At 39.2% G+C, this 25028-nt stretch overlaps 1 protein-coding gene across 1 annotated transcript in view; it reads right to left on the bottom strand.

The window, feature by feature from the left end:
* Window positions 1-25028, bottom strand: part of NKAIN3 (Na+/K+ transporting ATPase interacting 3) — a gene marked incomplete at its 5' end in the record, with an annotated part of 116691 nt that overhangs the window by 22203 nt on the left and 69460 nt on the right. The window contains one exon of the mRNA XM_014540396.1: window positions 7526-7586. Coding sequence (XP_014395882.1) covers window positions 7526-7586 — 61 coding nt within the window. The remainder of the gene's footprint in view (window positions 1-7525; window positions 7587-25028) is intronic.

Genomic DNA, 25028 nt, shown 5'->3' with positions numbered 1-25028 from the left:
TCAGGAAGACTGTTAAGGAACATATAGGACTTGTTAGTGACTTGAAGGGAGGTGAAGTTGTCTCATTTGGTGATTGACTAGATGAGGGAGAAGTTGAGGAATATGCCCAAGGTTCTAGCTTGTGTGAGGCGTGATCATTCACATGAATGGAGATAGAATATAGAAAAGGAAGAACGTTCTCTGCCATCTCTACCGGTGGAAATCCTTGGCAGTCCATTTGTTTGAGATTACATCCCAGCCACGGGGACCTTATCCATTGAGCTGAATGCCTATGAGATTCCATAACACAGCGGTTCTCAACCTGTGGGTCGTGACCCCTTTGGGGGTAGAACGACCCTTTCACAGGGGTCGCCTAAGACCATCGGAAAACACATATATAATTACATATTGTTTTTGTGATTAATCACTATGCTTTAAGTATGTTCAATTTGTAACAATGAAAATACATCCTGCATATCAGATATTTACATGACGATTCATAACAGTAGCAAAATTATAGTTATGAAATAGCAACGAAAATAATTTTATGGTTGGGGGATCACCACAACATGAGGAACTGTATTAAAGGGTTGCGGCATTAGCAAGGTTGAGAACAACTGCCATAACAGGTGATATGACTTGTAAATGGGCACAGAGCTAGAACTTGGTAGAGCTAGGGCCACCTACAGTTTCTCTTCCAATGCTCCCTCATTATCTATTGTATATAGTGCCCATTGTGTCAGGAAATGGGCTATGCCCTGGGGATATCATGATGTAAAAATTACAATTGTGTTAAATGTCCCCAAGTGTAGTGTATAATGAAAGCATATAATAATACTAGAGGCCCGGTGCACAAAAATTTGTGCATTCCAGGGGGAAGGGGGGGGTCCCTCAGCCTGACCTGTGCCCTCTCTCAGTCTGGGACCCCTCAGGGGATGACCACCTGCTGGCTTAGGCCCGCTCCCTGGGGGATTGGGCCTAAGATGGCAATCAGACATCCCTCTGGAAGCCCGGCAGCCCTCGGGGGATGTCCACTTGCCAGCGGGGAGCAGGCCTAAACTGCAGTCAGACATCCTTAGAGCTGCTGAGGAGGCAGGAGAGGCTCCCACCACCACCGCTGTACTGGCAGCCATCAGCCTGGCTTCTGGCTGAGCAGAGCTCCTCCCATGTGAGAGCGCTCTGACCACCAGAGGGCAGCTCCCGCATTGAGCGTCTGCCCCCTGGTGGTCAGTGTGTGTCATAGTGACCAGTCATTCCCAGTCCTTCTGCTGTTAGGGTCAGTTTGCATATTACCCTGTTACTATATAGGATAGAGGCCTGGTGCACGGGTGGGGGCCGGCTGGTTTGCCCTGAAGGGTGTCCCGGATCAGGGGGGGGGTCCTGCTTGGGTGCCTGGCCAGCCTGAATGAGGGGATGATGGCTGTTTGCAGCTGATCACACCCCCTTCAGGATGGGGGTCCCCACTTGGGTGCCTGGCCAGTCTGGGTGAGGGGCTGAGGGCCGTTTTCAGGCTGGCGGGTGACTGAAGCTCACAACCTCTCCCTTTTTTCTTTTTTCTTTTTTTATTCTGGGATTTATTTACCTTCTATGGCTGTTACTGGCGCTGAGAGCCGGCTTTAGCTCTGAGGCTCGGCTCCAGCTCTGAGACCTCGGCTGCTGAAAGCAGGTATCTGGGCTTTGTTTAGCTTCTATAATTGAAATACTGTTGCAACTCCAGCTCTGAGGCCCGGCTGGCTGAAAGCAGGTTTCTGGGGATTGTTTAGCTTCTATAATTGCAACATAGTTGCTTCGAGTGCAGCTCAGAGCTGGGCGGCGGCAGGCGGGGAACCTTGGCTTCCTCTGTCACTGGAGCAAGCAAGCCTCCTGTTCGCTTCAGCTGCCTGGCTGCCGGCCGCCATCTTGGTTGGCAGTTAATTTACATATCGCCCTGATTAGCCAATGGGAAGCGTGTTGGAGGTACGGTTAATTACCATGTTTGTCTATTATTAGATAAAGTATCACAGATGCCCTCATCTAGCCTGAGGAAGAAAGTGTCAAATTGGGAAAGAGAGAGTCAAGCTGAGATCTGAAAGATGTATAAAGTTAGTGAAAAAGTGTGGTGTGAGGAGGTGTGGAAAAGATGCATAGACTTAGAAAAACAGATGTGGTTGGAGGTGAGGAAGTGAGGAGAGTAGAAAAATATGGCTGTAGAGAGTTCCTGGTCAGACTTAAATATAGGAGTCCTGGTTCAGTGAGATAGGCATTCATCTAGGCTCCATGTCACTGTGAGTGTAGTGCTGACTTTGCAGCTGATTCTAGAAAGGGGGCTCTCTATCTTGCCCCTGTGGAGAGTCCCCACTTGGTTCACTGTTTTGGGTATTTGGGTGTTTATAATATTATTCTTTTTTTAAAATTATTTATTGCTTAAAGTATTACAAAGAGTATTACATATGTCTCCTTTTTTTCCCCGCCCTTGACAATCCCCTGGCCTCCCCTACCCCCCAGTGTCTTATGTCCATTGGTTATGCTTATATGCATGCATACAAGTCCTTCGGTTGATCTCTTACTCCCCTCCCTTCTGCCCCCCAACCCTCTCTGGCCTTCCCACTGCAGTTTGACAATCAGTTTGAGGCAGCTCTGCCTCTGTATCTATTATTGTTCAAAAGTTTGTAATGGTCTTTATTATCCATGAATGAGTGAGATCATGTGGTATTTTTCCTTCATTGACTGGCTTGTTTCACTTAGCATAATGCTCTCCAGCTCCATCCATGCCGTTGCAAATTGTAAGAGTTCCTTCTTTTTTACAGCAGCATAGTATTCCATCGTGTAGATGTACCACAGTTTTCTAATCCATTCATCTACTGATGGGCACTTAGGCTGTTTCCAGATCTTAGCTATGGTGAATTGTGCTGCTATGAACATAGGGGTGCATATATCCTTTCTGACTGGTGTTTCTGTTTTCTTGGGATATATTCCTAGAAGTGGGATCACGCAGTCAAATGGGAGTTCCATTTTTAGTTTTTTGAGGAAACTATAATATTATTCTTGAGAAACTGTCTTAATAACCCACCAAAGGACTGGAAGTCTATCTCTGAATCATAACACTGTAGCTAGGATCCTATTCTGTGCTGCTCAACTTTCCCAGGCGTGGGCTGCCCAAAATCACCATCCTGTTGGGCCTGACTCTCTGACAGTGGGTCTGTCCTCTGGGCCATATTTTGTACTTGGATTCAGTCTCTGAATGCACCAAGTTTCCAAGTCTCCGTTCCCTCTGAGATGTTTTGTCCAGGAATCGACAAGCTCTTTCTCTGATGTGGTATAGTGGAGGTTTAATTCATCTTCCAATATCATGACATTCTAAATTACAAAAATTCCATTCAATTATGTTTAAGAGATACAGGACCTCCATTTGCCAAAAACAAATATATGTAAATGCATCAGGCATCTCACTAAATTCTGAACACAAGGCATAGTCATTTCATTAGATTTGAAAATCTTGGGATCTTGAAAAACATTTTGAAAAATAAGTTGCTAGGCCAAGAGAATACATTTAACATATACACTCAACAAACATTTCTTAATTGGATGCTAAGCGTTTTTCTAGGCTCTATGGTTCTATCAGGGACCAGAGTAAAGATCCTGCCCTCACAGATCTATTCTGATTGCTAGTACTTTTGTAGCTTTTTGGTAGTCACCTTGGCAAATTAGGAGAAATGTTACAGGTTCTATATCTAAACTCTGGTGAGGATAGTTACATGCAACTCACCAGATAGTTACCAAAAGAAATACTCTCTGAGAACCAGTAGACTTTTAATGGTTTATTGCACAAATACTATGACTCCTTTGAAATGTCGACTGTGACAACAGTATCACCCTTACCCAAGTCTCATGCTTTTCTCCATATTTGACTCAGAAAATTCTTCTGTTCCTCCACCCTTAAATACGCAAATATTTCAAGGCTCACAAGACAACCAACCTGTTTTCTATTCTGAGGATCATCCAGCCCTTGCTGCTTTCTCTTCTCCCCCTCTGGCCAGGGTTACTCCACTGCTCTCTGTCTTCTCCATCAATTACAAAGCTAAATTCTTAGGAGGACATAGGGGCTATTTTTATTTCCAATTCACATCATAGCTATGGTAATATCACCTTATTCTTTTAAAAGGAACTCATGAGTAAAGAGGCAAATACATGAATACTAGCCTGCAGGAAACCTCAAGGAGCAGTAGAGCTATGGAATATTTTTCCAATAGTCACACTTCCTTCCACTGAAAAATTCCCCAAAAGTAGACTAGAAGGGGTCAGATGGCTGCACAAAGAGCTACTTTGAGCTATTCAATGCAAAGTATTGAACCCACATGTGGGGGTTCATTTCCTTTTTAAAACTGGTAGGGTTTTCAATATACTTTTCTCCCACCATTCCACATCTAAAACCCAGACTGGCCTTTGTGAGTCCAAACAGATGTCCTAGTTGTAACTGGCAAGCTGACATAGAAGGAGTCGCGTTAGCAACAGACCCCCTGAAAAAGCCTGGCAATATTTATAACTGTACAAGTTAATACTGTTTTCAGCATCTTCTGCCTCACCTCCACATCTCCCTGAATTAAAACATTCTTTTTAGTAAATTTGACAAGATAGAGCAAGCCCACAAGTTCATTTTCAGCAAAAGATGATTCACAAACAAGATGTTGACAGGTTTTTATGACTACACATTCCAAATATCCTGGTCTCACAAAAGTGCTCATGGAGATTGATAGATATTTTAAAAAGAAATAAAAAAGAAGCAAATATATAAAACTAGGTTTTTCATGAAAATGGATGATAGAAAGTATTGACCCCACCCATCAGCACTCTTCCTTTTGTGAGCTTTTCTTCTCTTTGACCTGTAATCATGGTCTTTATAGGAAATAGCAAAGGAAGCCTAGAAGTAACTAAGAAGATGGGTGGCTGGAAATAAATGTTTCCTCAAGCATTTAGGCCTTTTCAGAAATGTCCATCACTGAAATGTTAGTCCCATAGAAGCACTTAGCATGGCAGAGGAGAAAAGCAGATAGCTGTTATTAATTTTAAGGCTGGCTGACAGCTTTCAGTCCAAGAGCAAGGCTTAACTTTGCATTCTGAATAATGCAGAGATTTTCATTAGTTGGAATAGGAAATGATAAATAATATATTGTCTGCCAAAATAGTGTGACATTACATTATATACTTGCAGTTACCTTTCAGAATAAGCTTTCCAGAAGTGTACTTAGACAAATTGGAAAGCTAGCAGTATTGTTTTCTTATTTTATGTTTTACTTTTGGAAAAACAATTCAAAAGACACGTCTTCTTAGCTGTGGGTTGGTAAGGTCATATCCAAAGGGCAGTTCATTATTGCACCTAAAAGCTAAGTGTTGGCACAAATTGTACTAGTCTATGAGATCATTGCAATTGGTTTCATAGATTTCTTTTTGCTCACATCTGCCTTCTGGAGACTCTGGGCAATTCAATTACAAGTGCACTTTTGATTCCTACTTCTATCAATAAAAAGAATATAAAATTACCCTTGCTTGAGAACGATCAGACTAAAAGGTTTGTGATTGCTTTTCACTGTCATCTCTCTTCCAGCAGATTATCATGTCAGGTTGGTCGAGGGCATATTTACTTTGTTTTGAGCACACAAGACTCAGTTTCTGACTCTAAGTATTATTTGAATTGATGGTAACACAACTACTATATCCAGATGTCTCTCTGTAACTTAATGCATGGCCCCAATAACAAACACCAGAATTAAACCGTTAATGGAAAAGGCTGCTAGCAGCTGCTTCAATCCCAGTTTGATGGGTATTAAAATAGCTGATTCAGAGATTTCTATAGAGAAACTTAAGCTAATTAAAGACACCAAAGTCGATGGAACTATAATATCTGCCAGCATCATATAATCTATATACACTCACATTAATACTCTACCAGAAGGCTGATAGAAGGTCAAAAAAACGTTTACTCAATTTAGATGAACCTTTTATTATGCATGCCATTTTGCATTTTCCAGGTTTACTTAAAAATCACAGGCCTCAAAGAAAAGTCCTTTCTATATTTATTCTATTAGATAATAAAGACTATTGATTATTCTGCCTTTTCACACTCAGTAAGGCAGGACAGAGCATTCGCATCGTTTGAGAGCCTCCAACCAATTCAGTGAGAAAAAAAGAAGGGATTCTTTCAATACCTACTCAAAAGTATCATACCAAATTTAATTGAGATTTATCATTCAGTGTTTCAATTTCTGAAGTATTTATTCATCCCCAATTCTAATCATTTTCTTTTGATCCCTCTTCCAGGTAAAACTGTTCATACTCAACCAGTTGTGTTTTGGCTGTGAGTAGGAGGCAGGCTGCTGACTTTTTATACACTAACATTGTCAGATTGTAGAATTAACTACTAATGGAACTCTCAAGGATCGACTTTTTGATGTTCAACCTCATAGTGGGAAGTGTTGTCATTACAGCTGCACTTTTGAAATGTCAGAAACTTGCTGGCTCATCTAGCATAAAAAAATACCCAAGGCAAGCATAACAGATAAGATGCAGTCTGTTTACATGTCTTCACTGCCTGATGAGTTTCTTCCCAGGGTCTAATATTTATTCGATTTGGTCAAATAAATTGAGGTGGGAACTTATTGCCAACTGGTTTCCAGTTTATGTATCATGTACTCTGTTTGGTGGGGAGCATTCATCAGACCCCTTTGGAGTTGTGTTCTAGAAAGTTACATGGCTAGCTAGAAACTTACCCTCATTTTGTTAAAGAGTCAACTTTACAACTCAGACAGTAACTGCAATGATATAACCAAATCTCTGATATGGTTGGGTGTAATAATTATTAGTTTTAAATAAATTAAAATTTCCTTTGGTATTATGTGAGCCCATGACAGAGTTGTGCCAAGAAGTGCCTTATACATTAGCAGGTAGGTGTTTAAGAAATGCCAGTGGTTGACCTATGTTGCAAAATCTCTACCTATATAACTTTTCAGATTGTGTAGGTATTGTGTGTGTGTGTGTGTGTGTGTGTTCCTGCTAAAATGTGATTGCTTAGCTTTTTCAGCATCTCTCTGTTTTTTACATTTTGCCTAGAAGATTGTCATTTTTAGTTTTCTCAGAGCATTTTATATAGTTTATACACATGTAGAGCTTGCTATAATGGGTATTGTTGTATTGATGTCATTGCTATTAGTCAGATTTCAAAATTCTGCAGCCAGCATCCTTACAGGGGTGATGGATAAAGCAACCCCGAATTTTCTACTCAGCATACTGTTTAGGTCTCTGATGAAAAGTTACTAAGACATGTTGTGACAGCAATCTGTAGGCTTCTGTGTCTCTGGGAAGCTTCCCATACAATTTGGGTTGAGAGTTGCAATACTCAGTGCCATCTGATTTGAGTGCAGTTTGGCTTATAAATGCTTGATTGTAACTTTACGATGGTGAGTTCAGTCATTTTCAGTTCCAAATGGGAATGATTTCAGAGCCCTGTAATGATTAGTTTTGGGAGCTATATCTCATCCAAAATCAACCCACAGGGAGATGTAACAATACTTACAGGTATCCTCTTCTTCCATGAAAATACTGATCACATAACAGGCATACACAAAACCAACCAACTGCAAAGGAGAGAAAAAATACTTTAAGAATCTAATCCAAATGTCCATAATTACAGAGCCTATATAATCCAATAGAGAAAGAATATATGGCAGTAACGTCTATAAATCTGTAATAGGAAAAAATCTTGGTTTTGCATAATAGCTGTGATTTTAAGGAGGCTTTTCATTTCAACTCAGCTTTAATAGCTTTCTAAAAAAAATACAATAATGGGAAAGAACCAATTTCTAGGTATTTCACTTAGGTTTTGATTTGGAATTTATAGGTCTTACATTTTAAGATCACCACAGGTTATGCAGAACATATATTTTAAAGTTTTGACTATTTATAGAGCAATCTGTAGCTGCACTCATTAATTATTATTACAACTATTTTAATGTTTAATAACAAAAAAGAAATCAAAATACATTAATTATCAATTAAACACCAATCATCTATTGAACCATTTAAAATGCTCAGAGAATATAAATTCTATTTAAATGCCATTTTTTGTTAATTATATCATAATGAAATGCATTAACTTTCAGGTATTAGTAGTAAAATAAAATAGATAAGATCATTTATACTTTGGATACTAGTAGTGAAAAGAATAAATGCAGGTGCTTTCTGGCTTTCTACATTTTTTTCTACTTATATTGAGAAGACAATTTTTATCCTATGGAGCCAGTGACACTGAAATTCTTAGAAGACAAAATTGTCATCGAATCTAGTTTAGTCTGAAATTACTTCGATAAATACTTTGATGAAAAAGTATTAGAGTCTGTCTTCTTGTCTTTCTCTCCATTGTTAAAGTCTGTCCCTCCTTCTCTTTATAAAATAACATTGGGAAGGAAACTTTTCTGATAGTCCCAGTGTCAAAGGTTGAATGCAAAGAATAATGTAACTGGTGTTTGTGACTGCCCAGGTAGATGAGGACTTTGAACTCATAACCAGCTTAGACTGTCTAGACAAAGGCCAAGAAGCCTCTCAGAGGGCGAAAGGTTAGAGTGAGAAGAACTTATATAGAGAGACTTGCCAGAGTACTGAAAGGTCCTCTCACCCCAAGGGGTGCCTTTTCTCATCCAAACCAAGTGAGGGGGTACTTCAGAGAAACAGAAACATGGGGAGCTTGACAAGGTTCTTGTAATTTGGGGAAACACAGGTGCTTGGTACTTAATCCACATTTGAAGAAGTCAAAAGTTGAAGGGCTGTGGCTAAGTGTGCTTTTGGTGACAGTGTGTGCAGACACAGGGCTGGGAGGCATGGCCGGTCAGGTGTATGCGTGCCCTTAGCCTGGCAGGTAAAGCCTTTTGGAGAGAGCTGGCTGTGCAGGTGGCCTCAGAAGAATGATGCTGCTACTTAGTATATAGAAGATGTGTAAGAATGTCAAGTGGCTGGCTAGAGAGGCCGATCATCCAGAGAACCAGGTGAGGGTGCCAAAGAATGGCTGGGGTGGGTTTCTGAAGAACCCACAAAAGCACCTACAAAAGGAAGAGCTGCAGTTGGAATCTGTTCCACCCAGGGAGCACCTCCTGCTGGATTACAATGGAACCAGCCATGTAAGACCTGTTCCTTATCTCTTCTCCATGAGCCCTCCTTTCACTGCATCTCTGGAATAACCCAACAGAGAGAAGTGGAGTGAGAAGAGGGGAAAACAATGAGAGGTCCCTTCCTCACTGCTGATCTGCAAGTTGAATTCAGACCCAGGCTGAGGAGGAGAGTTTAAGTAGAGGAGAGTTTGCACTGGCTGGGGCTGAACTTTTTCTTTTTAAAAAAATTGAGATAAAATTGGTGTACAATATGATATAAGTTTTAGGTGTAGGATATTATCATTAGACATTTGTGTACTCTACAAATGATCATCAGCAAAAGTCTAGTCACCATCTAAGACTATATAATTGACCGCTTTACCCATTTCACCCTCCTGCAAAGTCCCTCCCTCTGGTAACCACCAATTTGTCCTCTGTATCTAAGAATTTTTTGTTTTGTTTTATTTTTTTAGATTCCATGTATGAATAAAGAAATCATATGATATTTGTCTTTCTCCATCTGACTTATTTCACTTAGAATACATAATACCCTCGCTGTCCATCCATATTGCGGCAATGGCAAGATTTTATTCTTTTTTTGTGACTGAGTAGTATTACATCTATCATCTATCTATCTATCTATCTATCTATCTATCTATCTATCTATCACAGCTTCTTTATCCATTCACCCATCAATGGACACAGGTTGTTTCCATATCTTGGATATTGTAAATAATCCTACAATGAATATGGGGATTAGTGTTATCATATTAATGCTATCAAATTAGTGTTATCATATTCTTTGGATAAATACCCAGAGTGAAATAGCTGGATCATATGATAGTTATATTTTTACTTTTTGGAGAAATCTCCATATTGTTTTTCATAGTGTCTGTACCAATTTACACTCCCACCAACAGTGTATGAAGGTTCCCTTTTCTCCAAATCCTTTGCAACATTTTTTGCTGTTGTTGTTAATCCTTATTTGAGGATATTTTCCTTTGATTTTTAGAGAGAGTGGAAGGGAGAGGGTGAACACAGAGAGAGAAACATTGATGTGAGAGAGACATATTGATTTGTTGCCTCCGCAGGCGTCCCAACCAGGGCTGGGGATCAAGCATGCAACCAAGGTATGCGCCCTTGACCGGAATTGAACCTGGGTTTCTTCAGTTGACAGGACGACGCTCTATTCACTGAGCAAAACCTGCTAGAGTCTCTGCAACATTTTTTATTTCTTATCTTTTTGCTATTATGGGCTGGGCCTTTTAATATCTACAGGGGACCAAAAGAGCTATAAGTTCTGCCCTGAAATGTCATACAAAGGGTGAGATAGACCGATGGCCAGAAACTGTACTTGAAGGGGCAGTGGGAGGAAGAATAAAATGCATTTTAATTGTATTCTACCAAGTCCAGCTCATTCAATAAACCAGTTGCATGCAGAAGAAATGGCCTACAATCCTATTACTAAAAACTTCCGAATGGATTTTCTTCCAATTATTTTTCTCATAGTTGCTATATGCCATGGTTATAGTCTTATGACCCACATCAATATTTTTCATAAGCTTAGTTATTACTAACTACATATATTAGCATAATTTATATATGATAATGTATTTAAGTAACCTCCTGTTGTTGAACATTGTTTTCATTATAAATACTATTATGATGAATATTAATACTTTTTCTGTATTTTGGATTATCTGATTCCAAGAAGTGCCATAAATAACACATTTTATCCTACTATAGCAGTGAATGATAATGCTTGCTTTGCCACACCGTGAAAATATAGCCAATATAATATACAAATTATATCTCTTCATTTATTTAATTTACAATAGTTTTATTCATCTGAAACATTTTCATATTTTATTAGCCATTTATATTTTTTTCTTTTCCAAATTATTTGCAGAAGTCCTTTACCCACATATTAACTTGCTGTTGTTTTCATTATTTGTGTGAGATCTTATGGGTTGTATATACTAAGCTTTTCTTTATGTCAGCAAGTGATAGTGATGACTTCATAATTGTGGGGTATTTTTTAGTAAATCATCTATTGGAAGACATCTGCCAATGAGTAACTTTCTATTTTCTTGGCGGGCTCTCTTTTAGGTAGGTGTGCGCGCGTGTGTGTGTGTGTGTGTGTGTGTGTGTAACTCGAGAACTTTCTATTGGTGCTGTTCAAATTACCACAAACATGTGGGTTAAAATCAACACAAATTTATTACCCTATACCCTGTAGTTATGGAGATCAGAGGTCTAAAATGGGTCTTTTTGGACTAAAACTAAGTCAGCATGGCTGCAATCTTTCTGGAAAATCTGGCAACATCTTTTTGCATGTGTATGGCCTCCTTTGGAGAACTTGCTTTGGGTATGACTCTTTGCTTGGAAAACAGTTCAAGGAGTTAAGGTAACATGAGTTCTAGTGACACAAATATAGACAAATCAGACATCATTTGAACCCTAAGAGCAAGACTAGTGACAATCAAACAGATCAAGTGTCTCCTCCTATCCAGTGTGATTGAGATGACTGATATTTTGGATCTCTTCCAGTTGCTTTGCAAAGAGAAGATGGGTAGCAAAATGGATTGAATCATATTATAATAGAAAATTTTTTTAACTAGTTTTGTTACTTTGGTTACAGACTGACATTTAGATGCTGCATTGTGTATTTTACCTTGGAAGTTGTTTATTGAATAGTTAGCCCACAGTTGCTCCATAGCTTTTTTATTCCAATAATTGTTTTCCCACAGCCAACTCAGGTAAGTGAAATTTCACAAGTCATTATCTTTTTCATTTCTATTGGTGGGAGGTAGGTAAAGGTAAATCAAATATTTTGATTGAGTGCTACAGGACTTTTCTAGTAGAAAGCCAAGTCCTTCATGATAGCTCAGTACTATAATGAACATTATTTTTTCTACTTTCCTAATAGAGTATATACTTCTTTAGAAAAAAATATAGCACTTCTACCTGCACCTTTACGTTGATTTAAAGTAAGAAAAATTATTTTGTCTTCATTGATATCATTTGAGATGACAATGATGTCTAAAGTATATATTAGCATATTATTAGCCTCTTTGACAGGGGATGTATTTCGTGTCTTCTAACATTAGCTCATTCTATTTGGCATGCTTGGCCCATCAGCATTTACTGGTTGGTTCATTGGCATTTACTGGAAGAAAGGCCAGAGGATTGATGAGAAGGCCCCTTGAGAGCAAACTCAGTGAACTTAATGCTGAAACTCTGTTTTCACATGTCAATATGTAGAGTTGATTTGATGGGGTTGAAAAAATTCCATCCTGATAAAGAAATTTTGACCGAAAACAAAATCTGCCCCACCAATCTTTGGTTTGCCTTCTAGCTTCATAAGAGGCCTGGAAAATATTAACTGCTAATGGCTGTATCATGAATTACTTTGTTACATGTTTATACACTGAAGGATACAAATCTAAGAACCCTTTAAGAAATCTTTATAATATAAAATAAATTTTTATTTTTTTAGAAGACTTCTTAGTAATCTCAATGCAAGTTCCCTTCCAGGCTAAAAAGAAAAGGGTTGACCAGTTGGCTAACTTAAAAAAAATGCAAGTCCTGATTTCATCATTTGAGTAAGTGCAGTGGTAGGGTTAGGACAAGACATTGAGCATGCTAGAAGGGCTGCATAAGATGCTGATCAAAGAAGTACTTTTAAAAGGCAAAGAAGGACAAACTCATTAAAAATACATTTTTATAAATATGTTTACTTATGTTACTTATTTTTCCCTGTAGTTTTAGGGCCATGGATTATTCTAAAAATATTGAGTTACTGTGTTTTCTGAAAAGACTCATCATCTATGTATTAAATAACTGGTTAATATATTTATTTCTTCCATTCCAAATAATTCTTTTGACTGACAGAAGGTAAGATCAAGTTTTAATAACAATGGAAGCACATTATCCTTCCTTATTTTGTGAATATATATATATTTTTGCTAATGAAATGTGAGAACACCCAGTTTTAAAAGAACAGAGCAATGCATAGTAACAGAAAATTTATCAGACTCAAAAGTTCACTAATGGGCTTTAATAATATCTTGATAGATGACAAGAAAGGAATTTGGGCTAGATTATTGAAATAGATGACACCATTAGCTGGAAACATAAGAGAAAGACATGCCATTGTAGAAATATTAGATCACTCTCTGGGCCCTCCAACAAAATTTGCCAGCCATAATCTCAATAGTATAACACACAAATTAATTAAAAATATCCTTTTACATTTGATCTATTGACGGGTACACTAATAAAGTATTTATCCCCCAAATTACTTTGGCTATCAAGATTAACCAAAGTTCTGTTTAATTAATAATGTTATTCTCATGAGAACCTGTCTAGACATCATGTTAATCACCAATTTGTAGTTGGCTGACTATTGTGTTGTGTTCTTGGTTTCCTATAATATGAATTGAAATAGTCCCTGTGGCTTTCTGCTTATTTCCAAGAAATGTAATATAATGCACTCTTGCTAAGAGCAAGGGCACACAAAATAATAAATAACATAAGGGTAATAATCTTGATTATTTCTGCTTTTAATAAAGTTTTGAAAGTCATTTATTTTAAAGTTAGTGTTTTTCTCCTCCATTACAACCATCTATCTCTACAGTTATAACATTTAATTTTTCTCTGCATTATAATTTCTGACTGCATAAATTCTATCTTTTTTGATATATTAAATGAATGCAAATGAGTAGATTCTGACACCACTTTTTGTATAGGGATTGATTAGATTTTGCAAATAGGATTTGTATACGAGATTGATTTGTTTGGCCTGCAGACCTCCTATAAGGCCTGGCAGCCTCAGGTTTTACACTTGTAGTTACAAGGACGCAGACTATTGGCTGTGTGTCATACTAATTGTAAGCTTTAGTAAGAATGAATCAAAGACATGAGTCATCTTTAAAAGCGTCTTAAGGGGTAACTTCTAGGTGAACAGATGATGAGGAAAGCTCATTCAGGTCTAGCCTTAGGGTGAGAGAATTGCCGAATTTGAGGGAAGCCTAAAGGAACAAAAACAACTACTTTCCTAAATTTCTCAGCATTCACACCAACATTTAAACCCTAAAGCTTAACAGAACCCATAAGGAACGACAGAGTTTCTCTATTCGACACACAGATTCCAAAATGCTTTTAGTTAATTTTTCCTCAAATTCAAAATGACTCTATAAACTGTCTTGGCCAAAGCTGCCTATTGAGGCAGGCAGAGGCAGACACACTTCATTCTGTGGAGAACTTTATTCCTGTGAAAATCATTAGGTTGAATATTTGTGAACAGAAAGCTTCTGTGGGTAATTTATTTGGGTTAAGGTGCTAAATTTCTTATAAAAGGAAACATAGCTACCTAATATCAAGAACTGGGCATGATTTGGGATTTCACTTTTATACGCTAAGAAATTAGCTTGTTACTTTCAGGCTTAGAGACAAAAGACTACCACAGCACAGTGGCCAGCACATGACAGACCCTTGCACACACAGTGGGTTGTGTTTCAGGAGAGAACACTGAGCAACCTTTACAGCAAGAAAAGCAAGCCCACTCTTTGCCAGGGGCGGGATGGGTGGGGGGTGGGGGGCAGAAGTTACCCCGTCCCTAAAGGTTGTTTGCTAGAAACACAACCCCCCCAAATTGCTCAAGTAAAGAGCAATTAAAAATGTATAAGCGATTAGTGTATCTGTAGGTGGTATTTAAAGTCATATGACTGGATTAGATCACTAAGGAAGTAAATTAAGTCAGAGAAGGGAGTCAGGATGAAGTTCTGAAACATTATGACATTAGGAGTTGGAGAGAAGTCAAGAAACCAGCAAAAGAGATGGAAAAGGACTGGCCAGAGAGGTATAGGGTACAAGAATGTGAGAGCAATCAGCTGTGTCCAAGGCCTCTGATAGCTCAAGGACAGTGAGCACTAAGCACGCACCACTGGATCGGGTAACTTGGAGGACAGGGACATGGGTGACCTGGATTGGAGTTGTTTTGGTGGAGGGTGGAGCCAAAATCTGATCAAAGTGGGTTCAAGAGAAAATAGGATTTCTACAATTCTTTCAAGGAGATTTGCCGGAAAGGATAGCAGCTGGAGAGAGACGAGAGGTCAACGAGGTTATTGTTTGTTCTTCATTTTGTTTTAAGGTGGGCATTACTACAACATATTTGTTCTTCCTCCATGATTCATGATTTGGGGTAATGGAGAACAAAGATTATTTTGTCTGTCTAAGCACATAGGAACTTTTGATCTACTTTCAAGCCCTCAATAGTCCTGCCTCAATCTGGCTTTAAAGGCTTTTCCTCCATCATTTTCTGCCATGACCCTGTGCTCCAGTTCCCTGAGCACCCCCTTTTCTTTGCTTGCCCAAGACCCCCTAACCAGTGGTCGGCAAACTGCAGCTCGCGAGCCACATGTGGCTCTTTGGCCCCTTGAGTGTGGCTCTTCCACAAAATACCGACCTCTGTGCATGGGCCACAAAGTTTCAATTGCACTGTACATGCGCGCCCGCACGTGGTATTTTGTGGAAGAGCCGCACTCAAGGGGCCTGCCCTGGTTCAAGACGAGGATCTGCTCCTTCCGGACTTTGGCACAGCCTCATATTCCCGTATTAAGGTACATTCCACATGATTATACCCATTTGTTTGGACCTATGTCTCCACCACTACACTCTTTCACAGTAAGAACTTTTCCTCAACTCAACTTTGCATTTCTGACACTCAGCACTTTGCCTGGTACAAAGAAGGCACTCATTAAATGTTTTTGAATGAATAAATGATGAGAAGCAATGTATTTCAAAGTGAAGTATAGGAAGGAAACCAGTACAGCTGGAAAAAGTAGATGAATTTCAGAATTTTAGTATGTTAGCAACTCTGAAATTCCTACACGGGTCACTGTGTCACTCAGTTAAAATAAAAGCCAGCTCTGCTCATGTGCAACAGTAGCCACTGTTATAATTTGATAAGTGTGATCAATTTTTCTGCTTTGCTTTGATACTGTTTGGGTCATGCAATAAACATGAGAACAAGCCAATGATTATACCATCTTAGACAGATGGAGGAAATATAAACATGTAGAAATAAAGAAATGTTAGGGTATTTTCACTTATGCATTAACTATTGGTTGGGTTTACATGAACCCAAACATTTGAAGTGCTTTAAAAATAGCTATATATATACCCGAACACACACATTGCTTTCTTCACTGGGGAGAAGAGAAATAATGTGATGGAGTAAGACTTTTCAGCTACTTTATTGAAGTGATACAGTGGTTTTCATAAAGAATTGTAGTCTCACTCTCACAGCAAGCTTGCATTTAACATGCCCTCTTGTCATGTCAGGACGACAGACAACAAAATGTCCAGACACATAACACCTGGTTAGTAATTTGAGAATCTTCTGACTTTTTCTTCTAGAAGGGATGGGGTTCAGCTTTGTGCAATGGCTCACACTAAATTTTGGATTGGAATCTTTCTTGGAAGTTACAGAAAACTCTGAGACTAAAGAACAAGCAGCAGGTGGACAGTCTCATCTCACAGGGCTGTGTGGACACATTTCTTTCTCTGTGGCTCTCAGGAGGGCCTTTTCACGCAACTGTCACCCATGCCCATCTGTTTTCTCTTTCTTGCTCAGCAAAACAGAAGTCTAGGATCTTAGGACACTCTGGGGAAGACATCCTAAGAGGAACTGTCTTTTTAGTTATTTGGATCACCCTGGGAACAGTGTGAATCCTAGTAAGCCTTAACCTATTTGTTTTTAATCAAGCAGCTCACACTTCTCCTTCAGGAATTCCAGAATTAGAGTTATGTCTGTTTGTGAAAGTGTCCTATGCCAAGTGAAGCCTGAAATTATTTGAAGACATTTGGATCAATCTCTTATTGAGTCCCACTGGCATTCTAAGCTCCAAATTAATCAATGAATATGGAAATAAGTTGTTTTTTTTCCACAATGACCATAAAAATGTACAACACCATCCCTCCAAATTAATCAATGAATATGGAAATAAGTTGTTTTCTCCACAATGACCATAAAAATGTACAACACCATCCCATTTAGTCAGGCTTTGGGGATTTATTGCCCTTACGTGTAAGGAAAGCACTGTGTAGACAGTCAAAATGGAAAAAGAATGGTTTGCTGGCTTTTACCAAGGAAGATAAGCTTTTTAATGATATTTTTTTGTATGCAGACACTCTGCACAAGCCAGCTCAGCAATACCACAGGGGACACAAATGTTACTCTGACTCACAAAGAAGGTTGCTCTCAGATAATGCATTTCTGGTGGCAAGGTGTTGAGGAATAACAGCATTGTTTAAAAATAAAAAAATAAAAGTGCCTCTTTAAGTAGATCATTTCATCTGCGACTTTTCTCAGTGTCCACTGCCAAATTCAATAATACTTCAATGGTGTCATGTGAATAGCTAGGTAGGGTCATAGAACCTGAGTGTTATGAGGTAATTTGAAGTATCATATTTGTCTCAAGAAAAATTTCATTTAGCTTTTACCTACTTTACAATCTTAAGTAAATGAAAACAGAATCTGTAAATGTGTGAGGTTTACCTAAATGTAGTTTGCGAATAAAAAATTGTTTTTTATGATAGTCTCAGGATGTGATGGGTAAGGTCTTGGGTGAACACACATGTCTTTGTGTTTATGAGGATGTGTAAATAAGCCAGGTTGCATAGAGCGCTTCCTCCTCCATACCTGACCCTTTAAATGGAGTCTGGCCCAGGAAACTGGAGTGAAAGCTGGGTGTGCCCAGCAGCCCTCTGCCTATGACCATTCCCACTGGCCTCAGACTTCCTTGTTCCCATCTTGAGCTGTCGACTTCACTCCCTGGCAGCTCACATCTCTTGTGTTTATGATTCATTTTGGAATCTGCTCTCTGCATGTAATAGCAGATGGACTCTTTTTGTGACCCTTTCACATCTCTTGTGTTTATGATTCATTTTGGAATCTGCATGTAATAGCAGATGGACTCTTTTTGTGACCCATGTTGGGCACACTCAGTGTCTCAGGAGAGACATTTCTGCCAATATCTCCTCAAATCCAGCTTGCCACTGGGCCATATAATGCAACAGTGGGATGTTCATCTCCAAATGGTATGTGTTAGAACTGAGGTCCCAGAGAACCCATTGGAAGGCAGTGGATGGCAGAGCAGTCATGCTCCAAGCCCCATGCTTAGGCAGCCAGGCACTGCCCCATGGACATGCAAATCCACAGATATATCCACTGTCTATCTGCTTCTCACTGAGGAGCTGGCTCAGCCAATAATCAAGCTATTGAGGGGACATTTATGATGACAATGTGTAGAGCCCTGACTATTGTGGGCCCCTGCTCTTGCCATTCAGTGACAGTCATGTAGCCTCAGTGGACTGTTCAGCCCCTTATTGCAGATGAAGCTGTATGTGGATACACAGAGTTTGGAGATCTCAGGAGAACCCAAGAGAAAGAGAGGCATTCCTCTGCTCATATGTGTCTGTGGAATATGAGAGGATGCATTTTGCAATATAGAAGTCTGCTTCCCTGTAATTAAATGGGGTCTCATAGGTTTCTTAATTTGTTTGAGGAATGCATTTGACCTACCTAGTGAAGTATGGCAGATGCTATGATCCATTTGGTTGAATTAGCAAATGGAATCAATTTCGCCTTATACCACTGACCTGAACAGGAGTCAGAATGAGAGTGATGATGCTGTGGCCCCATTCTGAGAAAACCCCAGAAAATTCTGTATGAGAAACTGGCCATAGTAGCGAGATGTACCAGCCTTTGTAACTAATGGACTTTTGAGGGAAGCCAGATGTATAGCTTAAAACATGCCCATACTTCCCATCATTGCTGCAGCAGATCATTGACTACCCCCCCGCCAGCTCAGGGTTGAGGGTGGGAGGATCTCATGCCATAGACCACCTCACCCTCCCTCAAGGTCAAGGTAAAATAAATGCTGAGCACTGCCACTTTGTCTGTGCTATGGTCCTGCCTGCTCCTTGATTCTGAGCTTCTGTTCCTCTGCTCTTCTATTGGAATAACTTCACCTCAGCCCCAGGGATCAACGATGTGCTCAGCAGCAGGAATTCAAGGAGTTCCATTTAACACTTGGGAATCAACATGAGGCCACTCTTGCTGCTAGCATTGGTCTGATGTACACAGGTCTCAGGATGGATTTCAGCTTTTTTCCTGGGATCTAAAGCTTACCTTACAGTTAATTGTTATGGTAGCCAAAAGTCCAGCTTCATGGTTGGAGAGATTTCAGTTCAAATTTTGGCTTTGTCAATACTATCTAAGTGACCTTGGGCAAAGTATTTTACCTCTCAGAGCCACATCTGTAAAATGGAAATAATGATCCCATTACTTTATTGATTATTGTGAGGATTACTGAGATCATGTATACTCAGTGCTTAGCACAGGGCTTTGCTGGATAGTTTTCTGGCACTGTACATCCATTAATAAATTTAGTCATTATACCTCTAGAGCTAAGTTCTATTATTAACTTCATTCTATGGATGAGAAATTGAAGCACAGAGTCTAATTTACTTGTCTCTAAATCAGTTAGGTAGAAAGTGACACTCTGGCTCTTTAGCTCATGGTGTTAACCCATCCCCTTTAGTAAACCACAGTCTAGTAACAATGACCATCTCCTTACTGCCATTCTATATGTAGTTCTTCTACAACCCAAAGCTGAATTTACTTTGCAAAGCAATTACAAACTCCTTTAGAGTATAATTCCCCAAGAAGACAGTGTAATTTTTCACAGTAGTCTTTGCATAGAATTAAGTGCTACCCACTGAACACATTACTCATCACATACTGTACACTTTTTAAGTGATGTCCTAAAATTTTTAATAGCATGAGAAGTACAAAATTTGAGTGAAAAGCATAAAACAGCCCCAGAATGCTTGCATCTAATAATCTGGAATTTTTAGACTTTATCTTTGTTTTTATTGGATACTTTTTCAATCCAATGGGCAACAACCCTCATTATTCCTAATAATATGTTGCAATCAATAGAAAGGAGTTTTTCACTAATGATGCCCATTTTCTTGCTGCCCAAGCTGAGCATTTCTTTTTGATGATGGCTTTGGAATGATGCAGAACTATATGGCTGTGATATTTCCTTTCAAATACTAGTGCCTATCTGGGTTCAGGCAAATTCATTATTATTGGAGTTTAATTGATTGCTAATGACTTTATTGAAATTCAAGTGCACCATGTATTTGGATCTAAGCACAGTCTAGAAATTATGACAAAAAATGAAGTGAGGTTAATTCACCATGACTTACTCTCAGAGAGTCTATGTTGACCTTGAGGGGTTCTATCATCTTTATTACTTAGATTCCTTATGTAATGTGTTTAATAATCAATTCCATGTTGGGGTGGTGTAGGAATGATGCTAAGTTTTCTGCTCTATAATTTATAGAATTCTTTTTTTTTAAAAAAAAATGGGACAGTTGCCCAGGTCCAGGAAGGAGACTTAAAGAACCACCCTAGTAGCAATCTTGGTTCTCTACCATTGATGTAAGCCAGCTGTGTGACTCATGGAAGACGGAGATGAGTGCAGGGTTGTACCAGCCACAACAGAACTGTTACAATCTAAATATCTCAAATAGAGCCATGTACTATAGTGCATGTCTATGCAAACTGGCTGCGGGTTCTCACAGAAGCAGCTGTGTTTCCAGAAGCAGCTGTGGTAGCAGAGCCTGCTCTCAGCAGCCTTGATTGTCCCAAATTGGTCCTTTCAGGGTAGACATCTCAGGCCCAGTTACCAACCTCCATCAAGGTAAAGAATGTTCACATCTAATGAAATTCCAAAAAGGGACTCACCAAGGAATTTTGGGGTTGGAGCCTTACTCAGAAAAAAATATTTGGGCTGGCTAAGGAGGGTCAGGCTGAAGGAAAGCAGTTTAAAAACTGTAATTTCAATTAATTTTGTTTTTTTGGGGGTAAAATATTTTACATCAGGAACCAATGAAAGTTCTAGAGATCTTAAAGATCTAACTTATACTTTAATTAAAAATAAGTTATATTTTATGTGTTTAAAAATGAGAGTAGTTGACAGTGGTCTGACTATTGGTTTCCTGTTTCAGTTCTGATTTATCAGATCAAAATAGCTCTGCTGTCTGGACAATGCAGGAGGAAGGCATTAGGGTTGGTTCAGTGTTAAGTAGAGCTGGGTCTCCCTACTCTGCCCTGAAGGGTGGAAACTGTGTGGGAAGAAGCTTTGGCACCATGTGAACTCAGTGGGAGAAAATGGTGTTCAATGGGCTTTAAAGATATGGCATCAAAAAATGGTATTCAAGGTCTCCCAAGGCTATCTCCTTCAGAATCAGCCACAGAAAGTGTCTGTTCCCTACCAAGTTTGATAATTTTCTACTTTTCTACATGGCAGGAGCTGAGTTGAGCATATACTCTGATGCATTATAGAGAATTTAAAGATCATAATGAACATATATTACACTTCTATTTTTATGGTAATAATCTGATAGTTTGAAACATATTATATCTCCTTATATATTATGATTATGTCCATACCTCATTAGAGTATATCAGTGAGTATTATTATCTCTTTTGTGAATGAGGAAACCAAGGATCAGAATACTCATTTCTGATTACGTAGCTAGTTGGTTGCAGTATTAGGACTCAACCATAAGTCTTTAGTTTACAAAGACCTATGACTTTGACACAGTTCAAACTGTCTCCATATTCACTGGGAACGATCTGAGAAGGCAAATATGGTGGTGATATTAGAGATTTCCCTCTGACTGAGGCACCATAGCAAGTCACTTTATGCTGCCCTACATCCAGTCCTAGGCTTCCATTCATTTTTGCTCATGGATGGACCACACTAAGTCCCAACCCCATATCACTCAAGCTTCTCATTTCTTTGTCTCTGATCTTGGGTGATAAAGTAGAGCAAAAACATAACGCTCAAGTCCTACAAACAACAAATTAAATTTAACTTCTTTGGCTCCAACGTTGGCCTTCATCTGCATTCTCAAGCTTACTGTTGGCCTCACCCTTCGTTTTAACTTCATTTCTGACACTTGGCAAATTCTGTCTTCATCTCTTGCTTATGACCGTCAGGGATTCTTCTGGATAGTATCAAATCCTGAAAGCCATTATATTCCTAAACCCATCTTGGCAAATCAATCTTATTCATTCACCACTTGCCATCTCATCAAATGAAGAGAATGCATTAACAAATTGTTTTCATAAGCTTTTCCTAAAATAAAAATCTCTGACTATATGAAAGTCCCAAATCCAACACAACACATTCTTTATTCTTACCTATGACTTTGTTGACTGTAAGACTATTGTGAACCAATTATATATCCATAGACATACCTTATTATATTTTCTTTCTACATTTATTCCCTTATTCTTTCTTAGTGTGTCTGAGGATAAGGAGTCTTTCCTTTTTAAAGATAATCTCTCTCTTTAATGTTTTTTTCTTATCTTGACTTTCAAAGATCTTTCTTTTGCTCTTTTGAGTTTGTCTCTAAATATCTCTTTTTCACAGACTCTTTTCCCCCTGCCTTCAAAAATGTTTAATTCTCCCTTATCTTAGAAAAATGTCACTTGATTCTGTTATGTCTCACAGTTTCTTCCTTCCACTCACAAATGTCTGAAATGAATGTTGTTATCAGCTGCCTCCTTTCCTCTGCTTTTCATTTCTTCCTTAATTCATGGCAAATTGGCCTCTAGCCCTACTTTTCTGCTGAGATTGCTCTTTTAAAGGTTAACAACCTTCATTTTTGTAAAATCTAATGTCCTTTTTATCCATCCAAATTCACACAGTATCGACTATGTTCCAACTAGACTGTGTTAGGTTCTGCCAGGCTCTCACATATGTCCATCCACCTCAGGCCACTTATTCTAACTCTGTATTTCAGCCAGGCCCCTAGCACCTACAAGAGATTCTTGCTATGGTAACAGTGGACTGACCGAAAGTCTCTAGGTCAGTGGTTCTCAACCTGTGGGTCGCGACCCCTTTGGGGGTCGAACGACCCTTTCACAGGGGTCGCCTAAGACCATCGGAAAACACATATATAATTACATATTGTTTTTGTGATTAATCATTATGCTTTAATTATGTTCAATTTGTAACAATGAAATTGGGGGTCACCACAACATGAGGAACTGTATTAAAGGGTCGCAGCATTAGGAAGGTTGAGAACCACTGCTCTAGGTCAATGGTGGAACTCAGCAACAAGTCACTTTTTGACATGAGCAGCATAGCACAATGTGCGCATTTTGTGGATTTCCCTTTGGGTAAAAGAGAGCAAGCAGGGACAATCCAGGCTTGGCACAGACTTGGGGTGGGAAAGATCTGCCTGGGATCTGGGGAGGAAGGACTGACTCCAAAACAAACTTTAGGAGAGTATTAAAGTTTGGCTTTGGTCAGGTTGTCCTGACTCAAGAAAGCAAAGAAAACCAGGTCCAGGCTTTAGGGTCCTGACACATTCTCAGAGCTCTTGGTTTTAAAGACTTTAAAAAGGGAGGTCCATCAAGAAGAGGTAAGGACAGAACCAAGAGTTAAGGTGGTATAGAAACCAGGGAGAGAGACAGCTGGAGTGGGAAGCTACTCTCCTAGTTTAGGAGAGAGGCGGTGGGGAGAGGAAGAAGAAACACAACCCAAGAAATTAGGGTAAAAGGCCCAGAATTGCTGAGTGATGGCACAATGAGGAATAGATTAGTGACTATACAGCCTGAGGCTCATGCTGGTCTGTGTTCACTCCAGGGTTCTCACAGAACCCATCCTAAGACACGGAAACACAGCTAACAGCTAGTTGGGAGAGGGCTCCAAATATACTGCCAGGCTTGGGTGTCACTAAGTTGGGATCTAAGAAGGGCTGAGGGCGCACTGCTTCTCAAACTCAAATGCTCATGCACATTATCTGTGATCTTGCTAAGGGGCAAATTCTGATTTAGTAGATTTCAGGTGGGGCCTGGGATTCTGCATTTCTAGCAAGTTCCCAGTGACATGGCTGGTGCTGGTCTTTGAGCAGCAAGGAGTTCAGGTAGCAATTGTGATTATTAGCATCTGGAGTCAGGCAGAACCTATCTTTTAGAGGAATCAGCCTCAGTTTTGATCCTTGGGCTTTGGTCCTAATGCCATCTAATGAAAGTAGTGAATAGAGTCAAAGCAATGTGACTATGCCACCATTTGTTTAAAAATGTGGGGGAAAGGAATACACATACATACAGGCTTGTACATTGTAATAGATTGCTAGTTATTTATTCGGTATCCATTCTTCCTTTATTTTTATTTATTTTTTATTTTTTTACCAACAGAACCCCTATGTTTACCTGCTCAGACAAGGCTAGTCAATTAGATGTGATGTGGGGCTTTCAAGAAAGTGCTTCAAAGGGAGCTGACTACTGGAATTTTACATTAGGGTCATTATCCTACATTCCTTCTTCTTGGCTGGAATGTTGATGTGATAGATTTCAATCTAGCCACCATATTATGATCACAAGGTGACTTTAAGAATGAAAACTGCATCCCAAGACTGATGAGGAAGAAAGATGAAAAGAGCCTGAGTCTCATAGAGAACCCAGAAATTGACCCAAACCACTATGCTCAATTAATATTCGACAAAGGAGGCATGAACATACAATGAAGTCAAGACAGCCTCTTCAATAAATGGTGTTGGGAAAATTGGACAGATACATGCAAAAAAATGAAACTAGAACACCAACTTATACCATACACAAAAATAAACTCAAAATGGATAAAGGACTTAAACATAATACGGGAAACTATAAAAATACGAGAGGAATCCACAGGCAGCAAAATCTCAGACATATGCCGAAGCAATTTCTTCACTGATACTGCTCCTAGGGCAATGGAAACTAAAGAGAAAATAAACAAATGGGACTACATCAAAATAAAAAGCTTTTGCACAGCAAAAGAAACCATCAACAAAACAACA

Source organism: Myotis brandtii, unplaced genomic scaffold, assembly GCF_000412655.1.
Source record: "Myotis brandtii unplaced genomic scaffold, ASM41265v1 scaffold1053, whole genome shotgun sequence".
NCBI lineage: Eukaryota > Metazoa > Chordata > Mammalia > Chiroptera > Vespertilionidae > Myotis > Myotis brandtii.
This window is presented reverse-complemented; position numbering and strand designations above follow the sequence as displayed.